This window comes from Balaenoptera borealis, assembly GCF_965194805.1.
Source record: "Balaenoptera borealis genome assembly, chromosome: 8".
NCBI classification, from domain to species: Eukaryota; Metazoa; Chordata; class Mammalia; order Artiodactyla; family Balaenopteridae; genus Balaenoptera; species Balaenoptera borealis.
In genome coordinates, this window is record NC_138865.1 from 30,682,411 (window position 1) to 30,700,889 (window position 18,479).

Sequence of the window (18,479 nt, forward strand, 5' to 3'; positions counted from 1 at the left end):
GCACCGCAAGAAAGAGTAGCTCCCGCTTGCCGCAGCTAGAGAAAGCCCACGAGCCCAAGGCAACCAAAAATAAAATAAATAAACATAAATAAATTTTTTTTAAAATGTGGATACTGAGATTTAGAGAGCTCTGGTGAGGAGCAGAGCTCCAACGCCTTCCTTGTCTCCTATCCTGTTGGGCTCTGTACCCTCTCCTTCCCTAGGTCCACAGAGCCTCAAGTCTATTGTAACTGATTTGGTCCTCTCTGCTCAATGTCAACCTGCCTGTTTTCTTTGTTGCTTCTTTGCTCTAATACACTACCCAGATCGTGGCTTGGAGGATTTGTATGCAGGGTTATTTACCATCCACAATTAGGAAACCCCTCCCCGTGTGTTCTTCGGTCTCTGGCCATGGCGTTGGCAGTAGTCTGGGCTCACTCTCACTTATCACTGAGCCTCTGATTGGAGTCCTGGCGGCCGAGGCACCGTCACTCATGACAGCACAGCCTTTCTCCTTCGATACTTTCATAATCTGAAAATGAAATGCACATCTTTCACTGGTAGATTAGAAATAGAATTTTCTTCTCTACTTTTCGTTTGCAGACTAGGTTTTAAAGCCTCAAGTGACTGTGTGAACTTTATCTTGTCTCTGCCAGCTGTCTGCATCAGCAGCATGGGGTGACTTTGGTTGCCAGACCTTTCTCATGCTATCCACCCATCAAATGGCTTCAACCCAGGGTCCCAGGAGTGTGCTGGTTTCCTGAGGAACAAAATCCTATCTTCCAATAGAACGCTTACTTCCAGCTACTCACTGGCACATACAGAGTCATACAGAGTTTGTAAACCTAGCTTTTCTTCTTACTACTTGGAGATTAATCCTATAATGCCCTCATTCTTCCAGAACAATAGTTCTCCACATGAGAATTAAACAATTGCTTCTTTAAGCCACATTGAGCCACATCTGGCAGGAAATGTTGTACTGAAAATTGGAAGATCTAACTGGTGGCTGGATTTGACATCGCTGAGTCTTTTGTAATATTCTCTGCTTCATTTTGCTGAGAAATGAAAGTTTGCATTAGGTGGTCTGGAGTTGTGAAACACAAATGTGGACATATGGAAAAAATTCTCAAAGCTCTTTTTATTTTTCTTGAAGTGACAATATTGCCTTATGTTTAAATCCATTGAGTAGAATAATATTATTTATTTAAAAGCCTACATATTTTCAGCTTTATCATATCAGGCATGCCTATGGAAAGAAGCCTTTCATCAGAGAGGGGAAATAGTGAGTATTTAGAATGACAATTGTAATTTTAGCAGTTTAACTGGGATTTTTTATTTTTTATTATTTGGTTAAAGGGCCAGATAGTAAATATTTAGGCTCTGTGGGCCTGCAACTACTGAACGCTGCCACTGCAGAGTGAAAGCAGCCTTGGACTGTACTTAATGAATGGGTGTGGCAGTGTTTCAATGAAACATTGTTTAGACAGGAACAAAGCAGATTTGGAACTCATGCCAGTTTGTTGACCCTTACCCTAGAAAAAACTCTGAGTTTCACATTCTTTTTTTATATCCCCATGACCCTCCTTTCTAAAATCATCTGCCATCTGTATGGTGCAGTGCAATGTTAAGTTGCCAGATTTATGTTTGTTGATTGTAAGTATGTCTCCCAAACTATATATTTATATGAAATTCAAATTTATCTGGGCATGGTGTATTTTACCTGGCAACCCTATCCCAGTGACCCTTTTCCCACATATTCCACCTTAATTTGGAGCTTGATGTCCTTCCCTAGATCAAAATCTTCTTTGGAAAATGTCTGAAGTTCTTAAAGATCAGCTGAGGGGGAATTTAGGGCCACACTGCCTTTCCTACAATTGCCTTTGTTGCATGTTAGGAACAATAATGAAGGAAAAGGAACAAAGTTTTTGTCTCAGGCTAAATACAAACACATCTGTACTTGTGCAAGAGAGGTTTGGTGGAGCCGTAATTTCCTTTCCATTCCCTGAACATCTGCCCTGGTCACAGGTTACCTATTGTTTCTAGGTAAGTGAATCCTGATGGAGTCAACATGGAGGACGATATTCAGAGAAGAGGGGTCTTAAAGGGACACCTATAAATTGTTTTAAATTTTAATGTTTGGTGGCATTATGATATGATACAGAAGAGAACCTACCTAGTACAGAGCAAATGCTTCAGTGCATACATGTTCATTATCATTCCCTAGTCCTTTAACATCCCAATTATTTCAATTCATTCAATATAAAATATTCAAAGAAAAATTCTGCCCATATACTCTGTACTTGCTTAATAAATAAGCATCACTAAAGTTAAAATTTAGAAGAATGAGACTATACAAGTCACAAGATCAAGGTATTATTTCAGTCATTCTAAATGATGTTGGTATTTGAGTTCAAGTTACATTGCACGCTGGCTCTGAAAGGGGCAGAATTATTTTCCAGAAAATGTTGGCAAAGATCTGCCAGGCTGTGAGAACTTGGTTCTCATGTACTGTGGGCTGTGAGAGAACACTGTGTCTTTTCCCATAAACACGAGGGAAGGTGAACGGGCTCTGGGGACTTCTGATGGGGAAGATAATGAAAGGTGCCTTCATACCTCAGCTGTTCAGCACCATTAACCTTCCCAGTAATTGAAACACACAAAAGGGGGTGGTAAGTGAGAGGCGTCCCTCTCGTCTATTACCTGGCAGGTACAATTACTTAAGCCTTCAAATAAAGGAACGACTTTAGGTTCCTTTTCAACCATTCTTTACAAAAAAATCAACCAAAGCTTTTTGTTTTTTAACTCTAATGTTATAATCATTTCTTTCTTTTGATTTGTGCCTGTGGATTAAAGCATACCCAGCTCAATAAGGTGGGCATTTGTTATTTAATTAATGTAATTAATAAAGTCCACCATGTAGAAAAGGTTACAGCAACAAAAAAAAGAGGTCTTAAAGGTTTACCATAGGAGACCAATTTACGATTCAAAGTGGTTTTAGACTGACAGGCAAAAATAAGATTTCATTTTCCACATGGAAATGAAAAATACAAATGCAAAATTTTAATCTAGTTCAAGCTGAGAAATAACATCATATTGTAATTACAATACAAGGAAAATGAACCTAATCCTATAAACGTGTGTATGGACATGAAGGAAACTAGTTTTCATCAGTTATGTCAATGACATAACAATAGAGCAATGGAAATGTGTGTGTGTGTGTGTGTGTGTGTGTGTGTAGGGAGTTGTTATTAACACTTCTCTATGCGAATTATACATGTACATATAAGAATGTATTTCTGTGACAAGAACATCTAGAAAAGCATTTTAAAAAGTAGTTATCTTTGCAAAAGCTAAAAGTTCCTATAATTAAAAAGCAAGTCAGCCAGCTCATGTCACGTACTCACAGTATCATCCAGTGGCATTTATATCAAAACTTGCTATTATAAGTTAGATTCTATTTGCTTTTGAATCTACTTGAATTATGCAGCCATTATTTGAGCTAAATTACAAAAATGTTAAATGTTTCTATTATCTAAATCAAGATGAAACAGAAAGATATTTCAAAGTTTCTGATACAATTTTTTTTCTTTTTTAAAGGGGAAGAGGAGGAAATGAGTCTTTTTTTTTTTAATTGATTGATTGATTGATTGCTATGTTGGGTCTTCGTTTCTGTGCACGGGCTTTCTCTAGTTGCAGCAAGCGGGGGCCACTCTTCATCGCGGTGCGCAGGCCTCTCACTATCGTGGCCTCTCTCGTTGCGGAGCACAGGCTCCAGATGCGCAGGCTCAGTAGTTGTGGCTCACGGGCCTAGTTGCTGGGCAGCATGTGGGATCTTCCCAGACCAGGGCTCGAACCCGTGTCCCCTGCATTAGCAGGCAGATTCTCAACCACTGCGCCACCAGGGAAGCCCTCTGATACAATTTTAAGTGAAAATGGCGAGAAAGTGAAGCTGCCAGATGGCAAATATTTAATTTCTGCTCAGTTTTCTTCCATCACGAATACCCTGTGCTGGGCAGAGACTGAGGTCTAAATGGTCCTCATTCTTCACGCTCCTGGATTCACCCTCTTTGCCACATGGCTTTTCAACTCCTTTTACTAAAGAGGCAGAATCTGTTCTCCCGACCCCTTGATCCCGAGTTAGGTTATGAGATTTACTTCGGTCAATGGAATGTCAGCTGATGTGACACATGAAGATCAGAACAGAGTTGTATTTTTCTGCTTCTTCTCTTAGTTCTGTGCCACCGCGGTGAGAGGTGCCTGGGTTTGTTTGCTGCGCAATGATACACAAGTCCAGTCATCTCAGATGGGGCCATTCTCCATCAGCGGACAACAGCCTCCCCAAGGCAGGTGTGCAGGAGACCAGAACACCTGCTGAGCCAAGAGTGTGGTCTTGAGACCCCTGAGCTCAGTAAAGTGGTGTCTGCCACTGAGGTTTCTGGTTGATTCACAGCATGATTATGGCAGTAAATAACGGATATTGCTGCTTATGTTTTTTAACTCCCATTTTTCAGTTACATTTCTATTTGGAATAGTGTGGTAAAGTAGATGTCAATGCATTCAATGTTTTTCTAGAGTTTCTGTATTCCTTTTTAAAAACAGCTTTGAGATATAATTCACCTACTGTACAATTCACCTACTTAAAGTGTCCAATTCAATTGTTTTTTTGTATATTCACAGAGTTGTGCATTCATCTCCACAATCTATTTTATCAATTTTATTGATAAAAAAAATTTTGGAAATTTTATCAATTTCCAAAAAAAGAAATCTTTCTCTTTCTAGCCTACAAGTGTCCCATCTCCCACAGCCCCAAGCAAACACTCATCTACTTTCTGTCTCTATAGGTTTGTCCTTTTTGACATTTCATATCAATGGGCTCATATAATATATGGTTCCTTATGACTAACTAATTTCACTCAGAGTATTTTCAAGATTCCTCTGCATTGGAGTACTTCATTCATCAGTACTTCAGCCTAAAAAAATATCACTGGAATTATGGAATAAACTTAATCCTTAAGGGTGTATTTTTTTAATTAACCAGCACTATTACGAGTTCTCAGTCTTGTTTTCAATTTAAAAAGACTTTTAATGATAATCATTAAAATGCTTATGGTTGAATTTAGATTCAATTCTGTGCAATAAACTCAAATTGGTTATAACACAATAAAGGCCGTATATGAGAAGCCCATAGCTGATGTCATACTCTGTGCTTTTCCTCTAAGATCAAGAATAAGAGAAAGATGCCCACTCTCGCCACTTTTATTCAACATAGTATTAGAAGTCCTAGTCAGAGTAATTAGGCAAAAAAAAAAAAGGAAATCAGCAGCACCCAGCTGGAAAGGAAGAAGTAAAATTGTCAATATTTGCAGATGACATGATATTATATATAGAAAACCCTAAAGACTCCACCAAAAAAAACACTGTTAGAACTAAGAAACAACTTTAGTAATGTTGCAGAATACAAAATCAATATACAAAAATTGGTTGCATTTCTATATGCTAGTAATAAAACAATACCACTTACAATTGCATGAAAAGAATAAAATACCTATGAATAAATTTAACCATGGAGGTGAAAGACCTGTACATTGAAAACTATAAGACACTGATGAAAGTAACTGAAGAAGACACAAATAAATGGAAAGATATTCTGTGGCTCAAAGATTAGAAGAATTAATATTGTTAAACTGTCCATACTACCAGAAGCAATCTACAGATTCAATTCAATCCCTATCAAAATTCCAATGGCATTTTACACAGAAACAGAGCAAAAAAATCCTAAAATGTGTAAGGAACCACAAAACACCCTGAATAACCAAAGCAATCTTAAGAGAGAACAAAGCTGGAAGCATCATGCTTCCTGATTTTAAGTTATATTACAAAACTATGGTATGGTATTGGTATAAAAACAGGCACATGGATGAATGGAGCAGAATAGAGAGCTCAGAAATAAACGCACACATATATGGTCACTTAATTTATCACAAAGGAGCCAAGAATATACAATGGGGAAAGGACAGTCTGTTCAACAAATGGTGTTGGCAAAACTGGACAGCCACATGCAAAAGAATAAAACTAGACTACTACCTTACACCATACAAAAATTAACTCAAAATGGAATAAAGACTTGAATTTAAGACCTGAAATCATAAAACTCCTAGAAGAAAACATATACGGTAAGCTCCTGGACATTGGTCATGGCCATGATTTTTTGGATATGACACCAAAAGCAAAGGCAATAAAAGTAAAAATAAACAAGTGAGACTACATCAAACTAAAAAGCTTTTGTACAGTAAAGGAAACCATCAACAAAATGAAAAGGCAACCAATTGAATGGGAGAAATATTTGCAAATCATGTATCTGATAATGGGCTAATATCTAATATATATAAAGATCTCGCATAACTCAATAGCAAACAAACAAACAATCTAATTAAAAATGGGCAAAGGATCTGAATAGACATTTTTCCAAAGAACACATACAGTTGACCAACAGGTATAGGAAAAGATGCTCAACGTCACTAATCATCAGGGAAATGCAAATCGAAACCACAATGAGATAGCACTTCACACCTGTTTGTATGCTTATCATCAAAAGATAAGAAATAACAAGTGTTGGCAAGGATGTGGAGAGAAGGAGACACTTGTGCACTCTTGGTGGGAATGTAAATTGGTACAGACAGTATGGAAAATAGCATGGAGTTTCCTCAAAAGATCAAAACTGGGACTACCATATGATCCAGCAATTTCACTTCTGTGTATTTGTACAAAGAAAATGAAAACACTAACTCCAAAAGATATATGCACACCCATGTTTATTACAGAATTATTTACAATAGTTGAGACATGGGAACAACTTCAGTGTTCATTGATGGGTGAATGGCTAAAAAAATGTGATACACACACTGGAATACTATTGAGCCATTAAGAAAAAGGAAATTTTGCCATTTGTGACAACATGGAGGGACTTCGAGAGCATTATGCTAAGTGAAATAAGTTAGAGAAAGATAACCTATGGTCTCACTTATATGAGTAATCTTAAAAAGAAAAAAAAGGAGCTCATAAATACAGAGAAGAGATAGTTGGTTGCCAGACTGGGGGGGTGGGGATGGGGGTGGGAAGTAGGTGACATGAGTGAAGGGGGTTCAAAAGGTACAAATTTCCAGTTATAAAATAAATAAGCCACAGGGATGTAATGTATAGCATGGTGAATATAGTTATTAATACTGTATTGCATATTTACAAGTTGCTGCAAGTAAATCTTAAAAGTTCTCATCACAAGAAGAAAGAAAAAAATCTGTGACTGTGTATGGTGATTGATGGTAACCAGACTTACTGTGATGTTCATTTTGCAATACACACAAATGTCAAATCATTGAATTGTACACCTGAAACTAATATAGTGTTCTATGTCAATTATACCTCAATAGAAAAATTCTTAGGTCAAGATCAGATGTTGATTTTAATTTTAAATTAGAAAAGGACTTTTAAGGATACACTCAACTCTGCCTCCCTCTTCCTACCCCAAAGAAGTAAAGAAAAATTGTGACCTTTTATGCCTTTCATAAAATTAGAAATTTTGTTTAAAGGGTATAATATATCTCAATTTAAAAAGTTTAAAAAAAAAAAAGAATTTTTTTTCCTGGACACTCATGTAGTTGATTCTGTGAATTTATCCTTCTTTGTGATATGATAGAAGGAAGTTCTAGAATCTCCCTTTTCTCTATATGTATGCACCTCAGCTGCTGCCGTCAGTGGACATGTGTGCAAGATGATATTGGAGACTGTGGTGCTTGAATTGGGTAGAATGCTGGACAGCTGACTCTGCACTTCATTTTAACGTTAAGCCTCTCTGATTCTACTTGTGCCAGAATGTCAGGAAAAGTGTGTTGTTTATGCGCAATCCTGTGAAATGTTTATTAAGCACTTTTGGAAATACCATGCAGTATTGCTTTTATACTTCAAGTTCTTAGTTGTGGTTTGTTCTATCTTAGATACCAGTGTTTGTTAGTCCCCAAAAGTCCTCCTGGGTTGAAGTGGGCTGAATTGGAAAGAAATATTATAAGCAGATAAGGTAGGGGGTCTATGGAGAAAGAAAACCAGGCATGGCTTTCTGGACATAAGAGAACACCTATTCATTTAGTACAAGCCATTTTGTGATCTAAGCCTGGCCAGAGTGCTTGCCCTTGAACAGGTCTCAGTAATTAAGGATCTTAAGGGAAAACAAGAATGCTGACTGTTATCAGGCAAGAGAAGTAGCACTAGTAATAATGTATCAGTTGTAAAGACTTCCAGTTCTGTTTCCATGGTAAAGATGAGCCTGAAGCACTCAACCACCAGGTCAGAGGGAACCTAAGGGATGATGGCGTTGACCTTTTCTGATCCTCCGGATTTCAATCAACTAAAGCCTGGGCTCTGCCTACCTGCCAAGTCCTTTCATGAATATACATGTACCCTTAGCTTAAAACTTCCCCAGTTTTGCTGTTTGGGGAGACACTGCTTTGGGAAAGATCCCTGGTGTTCTACTTACTTGCTGCAAGTAACAAATCCTTCCTTCTCTCACTCTTTGTCTTGGTTGTGTCTTTTGGCTCGACACCCACCAAGAGGCGAACCTCGTTTTTCGGGTAACAATATGAGGCTGACTATTCTCTAGCTGAGATTTATGTAATTAGGTGCATAATCCTTTGGTTGTTAAAACCGGGGCTTCCAAGGGCTAGTTATAGGGAACATAGCTCATCAGAGATAACCTGCAAAGACACCGTGCAGTGTGTTTTTTATCACACATGTGACAATCCTTCTCCCTGCAGTCTGTCTCTCCATAATTGTTCTTCAGGATTTGTTGCCTGGGGGCTTATGGGAAAAATGACTCCTAATAGAAATACTATTATATTTTATTCACAGTATTCTTTCAGAGGATTTAATGATAAATCTGTTCCCATTACAAGAGTAAAGTTAAATGTATTCCCAGATTTAGATAAAACACGCAGAAATAATTTACAGGGAGAAAACTGCTGAATAAAGAAGAAAAATGAATGGAGTCATGTTTTGATCTATGGAGAGCATTGAGAAAGGATTTCATTCGGGTGGGGTGAGTTGATCCTTCCTCTTCTCGGGAGGGAATCCTGAGTGCACAGACTGCTCCCAGGTGAGCAGGAAAACAGAAGACTTTGGTCAGGAAATGCCAAGGGTGTAGTTTCACTTAGAATATACTTTCCTAGGCAGCCTGTCTGCACTTACACATATGAGGGTCCACACACTTCTGAACATCGGAAGTTGATTTCTTGTCTTTTATTTGTGACGTGTGCTGATTTCAAGTTCTCTTTTGTGTTTGGTGTGAACTCTGCAGACACATACATATATGCGCGTGCATGATTTGTGGGGTTTGAATCATCACTTATAGAAATGTGCAAGATTAGATCTACACATTTTCTTCACCTTTCCTTTGTTTTGATTTTTTAAAATTTAATTTAATTTTATATTGGAGTATAGCTGATTTACAATATTGTGTTAGTTTCAGTTGTACAGCAAAGTGATTCAGTTATACATATACATGTATCCATTCTTTTACAGATTCTTTTCCCATATAGATTATGACAGAATGTTGAGTAGAGTTCCCTGTGCTATACAGTAGGTCCTTGTTGATTATCTGTCATCTTTCTTACATAAAAGAGCAAAGGGCTGTGGAAACAGGTCACAGAATGCAGCGGACTGCCCCTGGCCTGCAGGGATTTAGCTTGGAGGCCTTGGCGGTCCCGTTAGGCATCCTTTCTCCTCTGAGCCTGGAGCTCTAGCATCAGCCTACCTGATCCAGCGCCCTGTGGATGAGCATGGTGTTAAGTACTTGACATTCATTTTCTCCTGTAACCCTTAGATCGGTTCTCTGCTGGTCAGACTTCTATTATCTTATGAAACAGACAACGAAGCTGAGGATCACAGATGCTGAGCAGCTGCCGGGGGTCTCACAGGTGGGTACCAACTCCCAGGGCAGCTCTGGGGCTGGTACGTGGAATGCTCAGCAGTTTCCATCCCTTTGTGGGGGTTTCAGGCCTGTAATTTCATCATGGCTCTATGACTGGCTATCATCACCATTCTACAAACAAGAAAAGTGAAGCACAAAGCCACGAAGTCTCCAGCGAAAGAAGGCAGCTGGAAAGGGGTAAAACCAGGAGTCGCCTCAGCTGTCTGCTAGCAAGTCCCTGCTTTGGGCCCTGCTTTGCCTGGTCTCTTCAAGCCTCCTCACCTGGGGCTGCCCTTGTCTTGGAAGATCATGTAATAGCCCCAGTGCTGTCCAGTGGTCAATGCTGTGCACTGCACAAGGACATCTGCCTGCAAATCTCAATCCCTCGTGGGCTGTTTCATCTCTGACTTGTGAAAATCCATCCTGAATGTCTGCTCAAGTAATTTACCAGCATTGTCCTTTTTGGTTTTAATTGACATCAATTATTGAGGCGCCTTCTAACCCATTTTAAATGGATTTCCCATGAACAACTGAATAGAGTTTTCACAGGTGACAACTTTTCTGTTTCAGAGACCTGAGGGCCAGTGAGAAGGGGTTTCAGAGCTCAGCTGACCTGGTCCAAGTCTGGCTTGCTTTGTGACACATCCATTAAACTCTCTGAGGTTAGTCTGTCTATCCATTAAATGGGCAGAGTAACATTTACTTCAAAGGAATGCTGTGCCCATTTATTTAGATTACACACACACACACACACACACACAGACTGTCTGTTGTATAGGCTTTAAAAAATATTAGACACTTAATGTAAATCATTAATTTATATTTGCTTTAAAAATTAGAAATACCATATTCAGGTTCTGGGACATATATTAAGCACTAGGAAAATGTCTGACTAATAAATGAAGGTCACTCTACCGCTTGTGGCTTTTTTCAAGGTTCTAAATGCACCCTCCGAGCAAGCTTTGCTCAGTGTTTCCCGGGACTGCTGATTGATGGGGTGGGTGGGAAGAGTTCCTGATTCCCAGGGGCCCTGAGTAGGAGTGGAGAAAGCTGGAAAGTTGGGATCAGGATCTACATATTTGGGTCAAATTCTACTTGTAAATTCTGTGGCCTTGCCAAGCTATTTACGTTTTCTATTCCTGTTTTTGTTTTTTACCCAGGTTGCAGAATAGAAATAATAAAAACAGCTTTTCTGCTTTGTTCTCAGGCATATAATGCCCTACTCAAGGTTAAAGTTACTTTCATATTCTGATCACTTTGGATGGTGCAAGAATGCCTGGACACTGTTCCTAAGTCTCAGCACATTTGTCATGAGTCTGGTCACAGTGTTAGGAGAGTATTGATCCTAGTGATGCCATGCTCATACCTCCTTCATTTACATCTGCTGGCAGCCTCTTTAGGAAGTAGAGGAGGCCATGTGACTTACCTCAAGGTCATGGATCTTGAAATCCTTCTTCCTTCATGGGCCATGAGGCCTCTATCTGTATACTCTGAAACAATTTATCTGCCTATCTGTCTATCCATTTATTTATCTATCCATTTATTTATTTATTTAAGATGCCTTTTATATTCCATCATTTTTCAATATGAACTTTTGGGTAATTGTATTAAAGAATTTGAATGGAAAGGAATACACATACAGTATATAGAAGTTGATTCAAAACTCTTCATTCTTCAATTAAGTGTATTCAATTTACCTACTTAACATAAGGTCACTTCCCTGATGATATTTGGAGTAAGATTCCTTCTCCCAGGATGCCAGTTTTTAGTTTTATATATCTGCTGACCACAATTCTCAAATCTCCAAGTAGGAATATACATAATAAAATGCTGACATTATAGTAGAAGTCGGGTCGGTGTTTTAATTAATTATTTTTTAATTTTTTCCAGCTTTATTGAGATGTATTTTGACACATAACACTGTATATATAACCGTATATATTTCGAAATGATTACCATAATAAGGTTCTTTAGGTTTTTATTTTTAAATATGAATCATTAAATGAGTTGAGAAAACAAAAGCAGTCTTTTTTACAACAGTTCTCAGTACATGTAAATATTTTCTTCAAACCGGGTTAGTTACTTGTCCTAACTTCTTTTCAACCAAAAAAAAAGAAACTCACATTTTTCCTAGCATCGGTGTTAATGCTCAAGCATCATCAGCGTGGTGAAGCTCGGTCTCAGACTGAAGTCCATTGAACTGCACAGCTGTTCAGAGTGGGAAACCTGCCCGTGAAGGAGCTAGGACCGCGGATTCGGATTCGGATTCGGAGCGAGCGCAGGTTGAAGACCTTCACCGACTTGACTCGCACTTCCTCCCGCCACCGCCAGGAGCGCCCGGGACGCGTGGAGCTCGCAGCGCGGCGGGACCGGGTGGGGGTGGGGGTGGGGTGGGGGTGTGGCTGCAGGTTGGGGCTCCCGCCCCGCCGGCTGCGCGGGTTCGCCGAGCCCGGAGGAGGGAGCGCTAGCTACCCCGAGCGGGAGGGAGCTTGCAGACTCCGGCTCAGAGCAGCTGTCTGGACACCTTGGGTTTTGGGGTGGGGAGCCCCGGCGACTGTGAACATGGACTCCGCCGCGGGAGCCTGTCTCAGGATGCTCTTTCTTTTGTCTGCCCAGCCCTGGAGTACATTAGCAGCAGGGAATACTTGTGAGTACAGCAAATCTTTTAAAACTTATACTGACAACTGAGAATTCGTGTTTTTTTAAAAAAATAATTGAATTTTACAAATGGAATCACTGGTCTGCTTCTGAAAATGAGGCATTTAAAAAACATCGCACAGTCCCAACGCTTGGATAGGATGGTTTACAATGGTTTTTCCACTTGTCAAGTCTGTAATACACAAAGCCTGTTTTGACTTGTCTGTGAGCTGAATTTTGTCTGTGTGCTGTTGTTTTGAAGATTCATTGAGAAAGCTCAAGTTCTAGTAAAACCTAAAATTAGCATGAGAATATTGAGGCGGAGAGAGACCAGAGAGAGAGAATAGCAGGAGATGAGGAGAGAAGAGCATGCCAATATGTCATTTATTTCTTTTTACTATGAATACATTTTGGAGGATTTATGTCAGAAAGGAAATCGTTGGCCGACCTGGCCGGGTCCTGCATTAGCGTAGATGTTTGCAGTCGGCGCCCTGCGGAATCGGGTACCAAGAAGTCGGGCGCTGCAGCGGCGGGCAGGCTCCGCAGCAGAGCCCAGGCGGCAAACCTGGTGAGTCCGCAGAATTACGAGAAGGATCGACCCCTCAGAATTAGAAGGCTTTTGCTTACAGGAAAAACATACCCTGCCATTCAGGTTCATTTGCAAGTGCACATGCTTGTATATCGTGATGTGCTGTGTTTCTCATTTTGTTGGTTCAGTGAAGATGTGTTAACCTCTCAGTTCTGGACTGGCAATGTGAGTCTGATCTAAAGATGCTAGCCAAATTGATTCAGCCGACCTCAAGGCATTTTAATCTGGAAATCGGAAAAAGTTTTCGAAGTGTTATTCAGATTGAAATCTCCATCATAGGGCTTTTCTTTCCTTGAGGGATTGGAAGAAAGCCCCCTTAGTCCTACATCCACACCCCATCCCCCTCAAGAATTTTTTAAAAATCAGGTTGTAGGGAGTAAGGCAAGCTATTATGCATTTCAATAAAGTGCTAGTAGGCATGTTAGAAACCGACCTTGCTGCTGGGGGTGGGGTGGGCTGGGGAACTCTGCCCTTACCAGGAAGTTTGTGCTAAAGTGAAAAGCATTTTGTACAAATAGTTACCCTTCCAGCATTCATCCATATATGCCCCGAGGCTGTGATAAGTTTGTGTTGTCATCATTTAGTTTCAGCTCATTTAATGCCATATTATATGAGTCACTCCTGAAAATGAGCCTTAGTCTCCTTTAAGAAAATACTGCCCCGTGTTTCAGACAGAATTTTAATTTAGCTTTGGGCACAGTTTCCATGAATTAATTACAATGGAGGCATTTACATGAAAGCCTTAGGTCCTGCAGTAAAGCATTTATCACTTTGCTAAGAAATTAAAAATGTAGTACTAAATGATTTGCTAGTATAAAAGAATTGTAGAATAACTTAACCTAGTACACTGAGGTGCAATTAAAAAGTCACCAGAGGTCACTCTTACTTAAAGGAAACATGGCTTCAAAAATCCTTCCCGTATCAGCAGAGAAGCAGAGTGCTGTGCTGCCTTTCTTGTCTCCTTAGTTGTGATTACAGGATATTGCAAGATCAGTTATTTTGATATTTCTTTATTTTCTGTTTGTATTTTATTCCCTGAAATCCACAGAGGTATCATGTTCTTCATACTGAGCATCTTTTTTAAGAGTCACATGCTCTGAGGTGCTCCATGTCTGAATCTCCAGGCAGATAGCCTTTTCTGAATTGAATATATCTCTAAGCTCAGTTCGTCTGGGTCTCTGGCTGACTCTTCAAATGTCAATGCTAGTTTTCACTTTTCAGCCTCTGTTTTATTTAGATGTGTTTAGTACTCTGATGAAAAGTTCAGTAAGTTAAAAGTACCTATGTAAATTTGCATGGCTAAGAACATTTTAGATACTATAGAGTCCTTGATCACCGCAAAGCTGGCTACTATAGTTGTTCAAGTGTCAAGTATATATTTAAATGTCTTTGCAGACTTAAAGATTCATAGAGGGTACACAAACTGTGTTTGATAATTGCTTGCTGATCTCATTTGACAGTATCCTTTGTGGCAGTAGAGGTAATTATAGTCTAGATTATAGACTATTATATTCTATATATTATAGTATTATAATATAGATTATTATAATAATCTATATTACAGTATAATATTACATATATTACTATCGTATTATAGTCTAGATTACATATTATAGTAATATGTAATAGTCTAGATAGTCTATATAGTCTAGATTACATATATAATTACTATTATATATAATATATATATTATATATATTACATATATAGTAGTCTAGATGATAGTCTAGATAGTCTAGATTACATATATAATTACTATTATATATATAATACATATATTATATATATTACATATATTATTATTATTATAATATTACATATAATACTATCATATTATAGTCTAGATTAGCTAATTTGACCAATTGGATTTTTCCTTAACTCTCGAATATTTGGGAGGTGTTTGTTTGTATGTGTAGATGTATATACAAGCAAGGTATTTCAAACCCATATTTGAAATTTGTTACTACATAAATCAAGGTAGAGGGTTCTTTTAGTCCTGTCCCATCATTTGAGAAATTCTAAAGAGGAGTTTGCCAGCAGGATGGGATTTAGGCTACCAACAAGAAATCACGAACACCAGCATTTGCTCAAGTCTTTTGATCGCCAACCTTTCATTCCTAAGAAGTGTTTTAAGAACTCAAGTAATCTTTGCAGACAAGACTTTAAAACTAACAAAAATGAAATATTCTTAAGCCCTGATAAAATAATGAGAACTGTATGTAAATTTTTAAAAAGGTAAAGATCTTCTCCCCAAAAGGATACAGTGACATTTTTCCTCTATTTACAACTGGTTCTCAGTAGTAAATTAGTCAGACGGGGGGCAGGGGGGGCGTCAACCTGGGTGAGGTTCTGGCATAAGACATACTCTCATACAGGACTTGGTTGAAACATTTGACATCTCAGAAATTATCCATGTTTTGACATGAATCTTTATAATTAATGGGAAATTTTAAATCAGGAGGAGTCTACACAGGGCGAGAGTAATGTTTCTAAATAGCCAAAAACATGGGCTTTTTTTTTTCTCTCTCTTATTCTCTGTCTTTTTGAAGATAAAACAAGTTGAATGGACAGCATCCTCTAGGACCTGATATTTAAAAATTGTGCATCTCTACTTGGTCTGCCTTCTAGAACTCTTGGTATTTAGTCAAGATGAAAGTGTTATTCTAATGGAGTTATCCTCTTAAATGGAATGCAAGAGGAAAGTTAGAATATAGATTCCAAGTTAGAGCCCTGTTTTCCAGAAGTTGTTGTGCAGCCAGTGGTTGGTTTGCTCACTTCCTACCATGAGCCACAAGTGGAAGAGGGCAGTAGCTCTCTGTTTTAGGATTATCCCTGTGAATCTACTATTTGTTTATGAACTTTCAGATCTTTTGGGGGGGGGGGAGGAAGAAGAGATATAATCTGAATAAGAAAATGTCAGTATTTTGATTGCATATTTAGTATTGTAAATCTGTCTCCTGGATCGCATGTCACTTTGAGGAGTAATGTTCACTCTTTCCCGATTAAGGAACAACACAATTGGAAGTTAATTTACAGCTGAATTATTTCCCCCATATAAGTAAAGTGCCAGCTATAGCTAGTAGCTGCTGTCCTCCCTAACTCTACTCCCCAGTGAAAAGAAAAAGGACTGAAGTCTCTGAAAAGGACTGAAGCCAGTGTTAGACATTTCAGCCGCTGTTGATGGTGATTATTTGACGTAAATGATGATATTTGTAGACCCAGGGGTTCAATTTAGTGAGTGTTACACACTCATCCGCACCTTGTTAAATCTCAGTACTTGTAATTTTCTCTAGAAGTCTTCTTTTGTTTCCTTCCCCTGTCAAAAGTGCCCTTCTTGTTGTGAGAATAAAAGATGTATTTCTGGCCCACTCCAGGTGGGGCACACAACTTGAATCACTGTTCTAGGAGTGGTAATCAGGATTTGTTTTTATCCAACAATGTCTCCTCCCTGTTACGTCCTGCATTTGTATGAGAGGTCTCTGCCCTTGGTTGGGGGAGCAGATCAAGCCCATTTTGTTGGCCAGCATGGGAGACAAACATGTGCTCTTCATGTAATACCTAGTGCTTGATCTAGGCAAATATATTAGCACCTCAATTTGAAGATTTGTATCAGATTTGAATCCTTTCTTCACTGGAGCAGTGGCTCCTTATGTGCTAAAGTGTTACTGTATCATCTTTCATGAAAGTTTATTAATATGATCCTCTAATAGATATTATCACACAATATTATTCTTTGAAAAGAAAAATAACATACACAGTATAATAGTGAGACACTTGTTGTATAAATTATCCTAACCCAATAACATGATTAACCTTAAGAATTTGGTATAAAAATACATGAATTGCAGAATGGAGGAACTGAACATAATGCTACAACTGCTAAGAAGTATAAAATCGTGAGAATTGATTTAAGTGAATGTCTAATAGTGTGTTTATCCAATGTCTCTTCTCAAGGGTATTGTTTGTCAGAACTCCTGTCATTTCAATGGGCACAGATTCTTTGTAATTATTTGCTAAGTGTCATCAACATATTCTATTGCTATGTGAGCACAGTCAATCTCAAGTAATGCCATGTGTGCTAAGACAATACAGTCCATAAAGAAGTTTTCACCTTGGGTAATATGGACTAAAATCCTGCTACTGTTTTAATTGGTGCAGGCTTCTTTTTGTCTCAATAGTGTGCTTAGTGGTTTTCTAGAGTGAGTCGAATCCTCCAAGTTAATCAGGATTATCCTTGTGAATCTACTGTTTCTTTACGAATTTTCAGATCTTTGGGAAGGAAGAAGAGATATAATCTGAATAAGAAAATGTCAGTATTTTGGTTGATATTTAGATTGAATTACTTATGTCTACCTATTTCTGAAAGGCATTAGACCATATGTAATAGGTTCCTTGGTTTAGGGAGGGAGCCTATCAGAAGATGTGCCCCTGGAGCAGGTGAATGGGGAATCCATTCGTGATTCAGTGAAACCTGTTGGGGAAAATGAGCATAGAATATGGAGAGAGGTATTTAGTAAGCACTGGAGCTTGGACTTGTTGGAAAGAGTCTTCAACAAACTGGTAAACGGACAGTTTTTTTAAAAAAATCATATTTGAATAAACTTCCCAGAAATACTGAGGTCAGAATATTTTTGAAAACTTCGGGAAAACAACAACATTTTTTTCTCCAAAAAAACTTACAAAGTCCATGTGACTATCACACACACAAGTGACAGGCAAGGCTAGAGCTGTGAGGGTCCTGAAGCTTATGCAACTGGGGGAGACTCTTTAAGCAAACAAACAAACAAAATGACCCTAAAGCCACATTATCAGTGACCCTCCCACGCCTGAAAGCCTGTTCTGGGGAGAAGACTGGAGCTCAAGAATGTCTGCTCCTTTGAGTTGATTTGGAAAAAAAACCCCAAATCATTCAAGAGTACTAAATAAAGGACATATTCACTGACAAAAATCTCAATTAACTGAGCAAATTTGAATTTGAATTTTTCCCTTTAAATCAAAACCAGAATTTGAATATAAAAGTATACTTATAAAAGTATAAAAGAGTTCAAACAATTTGGAATGAATAGATCCAGGGTTTACCTGCAATTCTAATTCTAATCCTGAAAAACAAATATGAAATTAACCTCTGGATCTTCTCCCCACTTAACTTTTCAGAGCCTTTAAAGGCTTGGCTTCAACATACAAAGTTCTTCAGAGTAACTTCCAAAGTGTCCCCACTCAATCTGCCTACCTGGGGCCCGTTGCGGTGCTGATTGCTATAGGCTCTGTTGCATCATACTGAATAACTTTTAAAAACTGAATTATTTATGTCTACCTATT

The 18,479-nt window shown here is 38.6% G+C and overlaps 1 protein-coding gene across 22 annotated transcripts in view; it reads left to right on the plus strand.

Annotated features, from left to right (window-relative positions):
• Positions 1-18,479, plus strand: part of LOC309634348 (contactin-associated protein-like 3) — a 181,428-nt gene that overhangs the window by 78,586 nt on the left and 84,363 nt on the right. For 4 of the 22 annotated variants that reach the window (XR_014248002.1, XR_014248004.1, XR_014248006.1 and 1 more), the window contains exon 3: positions 12,988-13,139. The exons of 10 other annotated variants lie outside the window; for them this stretch is intronic. Coding sequence is in view for 6 of the 12 variants with exons in the window: in XM_082404287.1 (XP_082260413.1) it covers positions 12,988-13,139 (152 nt within the window). In the remaining 6 variants the exon portion in view is untranslated. Of the gene's footprint in view, positions 1-4,210; positions 4,327-10,504; positions 10,597-12,068; positions 12,582-12,987; positions 13,532-18,479 lie in introns of those variants that run through there. 8 more of the 22 variants (XR_014248005.1, XM_082404289.1, XM_082404290.1 and 5 more) reach the window with 5 other exon arrangements.